The 3,094-nt window shown below is 36.3% G+C and overlaps 1 protein-coding gene across 1 annotated transcript; it reads right to left on the minus strand.

Annotated features, from left to right (window-relative positions):
* Positions 1-770: 770 nt before the first annotated feature.
* On the minus strand, positions 771-3,027 carry LOC113472012 (the record flags this gene model as incomplete). The annotated part of the gene is made up of 4 exons (XM_026831547.1): positions 2,849-3,027; positions 2,226-2,397; positions 1,209-1,411; positions 771-890 (listed from the first exon to the last, which is right to left on the minus strand). Coding segments are annotated over exons 1-4 (518 nt in total), but the record flags the coding sequence as incomplete, so codon positions are not given.
* Between the last annotated feature and the right edge of the window lie 67 nt (positions 3,028-3,094).

The raw sequence follows: 3,094 nt of genomic DNA on the forward strand, positions 1-3,094 counted from the left end.
CAGTCTGCTCCATGACATTATATTCGTAACCCTCTAGTGAAGCATGACTTAGGCGAAACGTTGAGTAGTAGACACAGCAGTAGAATAAGAACCAGCCGATCAGTTTCTGAAACTGCCAATGGAAAAGCGTTTAAATCAATTGATTTTAATTACAGATAAGAGATTTCTTATTTCATTTACCTATCTGTTTCCTTACAGGACTTACAACACCTGAGCACAGGCAAACAGATACTTACAGGACTAAGTTATTAATAAACAAGCTGGGTCCGTCCCTCCGGGAATTTTTAGCCCGTAGTTTATGCGATCGTGGTTAAAGAAAATCAGTACCTATGTATCTAAGTAGTTTGTTTAATATTCAGTTTATTATTATTGTTTTAATTTTGATTTTACTTTTATGTAATGATTTAAAATCAAGACTAGAGCCCGTTCTCCGTAGAATAAGAACCAGCCGATCAGTTTCTGAAACTGCCAATGGAAAAGCGCTTAAATCAATTGATTTTAATTCCAGATAAGAGATTTATTATTTCATTTACCTATCTGTTTCCTTACAGGACTTACAACACCTGAGCACAGGCAAACAGAGACTTACAGGACTAAGATATTAATAAACAAGCTGGGCCCGTCCCTCCGGGAATTTTTAGCCCGTAGTTTATTCGATCGTGGTTAAAGAAAATCAGTACCTATGTACCTACCTTAAATCAATTGATTTTAATTACGCAGATAAGAGATTTATTATTTCATTTACCTATCTGTTTCCTTACAGGACTTACAACACCTGAGCACAGGCAAACAGAGACTTACAGGACAATGTAGCTATACAATAGTTCCCTGTGATACTCTTATCCTTGCCATTTGAATCATCAGTGCCAACGTTCACACATTGACTGATGCTGCCCAGAGCATGGATATTGCCATTGAGTATTTGAGATCCCCCAGGCTTACCAGACGACACCGTAGCGAATACAATAGCCCGTCCACTATATCTTTTTTTATTACTATCGTAATAATAAAGCAAGGACGGGCTAAAAAAAATTAAATCAACCAATCAGATTGCTTAATCCAAGATTAAAAGTTAAACATAGTTTAATATCTGAGGACATTAGTGTAATGATGAAGTAAAATGAAGGACTCATTTATTACCTTCTACTTCTCCTACATTTTTATTTGAATTTCCCTACAGTAAATTATTTCACAGTTCAAAAACTCACCATACTCCAAAGTAGGACACGGTTGTCAAATTGTTCATATACACAGTGTAACCTTTGTACAAGGCCAAAGTCAGTAGTGTTGCGAGGGAAAAGAGAGTCAAGGTCATTTTATTGTGTCTCAGTTTCCATAGAAACGTTAGAATGAACGGGGCCACCAGATATTGTTGCATGTCGGTAGCCAATGAATGAGTGGGAGGATAGCACTGGAAACAGAAAGGAAATGACAATTTTATATTTCCCTTAATCGCAATAATATTACTGATATTATAAGACCACAGTAGCCACTCTGAGGCTTAGGTGTAATAAGGGCAAACAGCCCTAAAAGTTGGGTTAAGACTCTTGAAGATCATCGAGCCTCAAGTAGATTTTATTTTCTTCTAAAATATTGGGATTCCTTATGCTATACATGTAGCGCATGCCTGTCACTTATTTATTTATTCCTACGAAAGGGCTCATTACTAACTATGTAGTTTTACAAGTACATACTTACTTCCTAACTTAGCCTAAATCTAAATATACAAACATACCTACCTACAATGTTTGTTGAAATCATACATAAAAACATCAAGATAAGTCTTACCATTTCGCCAAGACTCGACAAACTGTTCTGAACATAAAACAGGTTCATCAAAACTTTGGAGTTGTCCCAGCAGAAATTTATATTTCACTTAATCGCAATAATATTACTGATATTATAAGACCACAGTAGTCACTCTGATGCTTAGGTGTATAAGGGCAAACAGCCCTAAAAGTTGGGTTAAGATCCTAGTAGATCATCGAGCCTCAAGTAGATTTCATTTTCTTCTAAAATATTGGGATTCCTTATGCTATACATGTAGCGCATGCGCATGCCTGTCACTTATTTATTTATTCCTACGAAAGGGCTCATTACTAACTATGTAGATTTACAAGTATCTACATACTTACCTACTTCCTAACTTAGCCTAAATCTAAATATACATACCTACCTACAATGTTTGTTGAAATCATACATAAAAACTTCAAGATAAGCCTTACCATTTCGCCAAGACTCGACAAACTGTTCTGAACATAAAACAGGTTCATCAAAACTTTGGAGTTGTCCCAGCATGCGTGAGAGAAGAAATGACCCACTCTGAAGTATTGGCCTGTGGGGTATGCATTTATATTTCTGACGAACCAGAGGATTCCTATCATCAGAGGAGTGAGTCTGAAACCAAATCGAAGCACATGATCTGTTGAAATCCAAACTGACTAAGGCCAGGGGCCACAAAGTGAATTTAAACTTCGTTTAAGTTTTAAACTTGGTTCAAGCAATCTGATTACGTGATTAGCTGATTTTTTTAAAAATCAACCAATCAGATTGCTAAATCAGGGAGTTAAAATTAAACTGATTTTAAACTCACTTTGTGGTCCTCGGCCTGAAATATCTAACAGGTAACAGGCTATGTCTTTCAGGAGATCATTAGTCTATTTTCACTGGAAAAGAACTAAATGGAGGAGACTAGACAAACCACGATGGGCTTGGTGCTAATATTCAAAGACAGAAGGGTTTCAACCATAAATCCCTTATATGTAAACGTATCTTTTGCAAATCGTTTGACTCCTCTCAATGGAAAGAAGTAGCATGATTCAGTTTATAAATAGCAGAAGAAACGTACTTGATATATCTGGACAAGTACATCTTCGTGAAATTGAGTTTTCCGTGTGTTGCCAATTTTCGGGTGCCATAGTATGATGTCAGACATGCTGATAAGAAGACAAAGATGTCAACGCCATTGTAAAACGCGCGAATGGGTGATGAGCTCTTCTGAGCTGATGCCTGAAAGATTAAATGTAAAAAGAGAATTTAATTTGGATTTCAACTTTAAATTTCATATTCCTTTGCAGATATCTGATATGGAAAA

The sequence above is a fragment of the Diaphorina citri genome, unplaced genomic scaffold, assembly GCF_000475195.1.
Source record: "Diaphorina citri unplaced genomic scaffold, Diaci psyllid genome assembly version 1.1 scaffold3590, whole genome shotgun sequence".
Lineage (NCBI taxonomy): Eukaryota > Metazoa > Arthropoda > Insecta > Hemiptera > Psyllidae > Diaphorina > Diaphorina citri.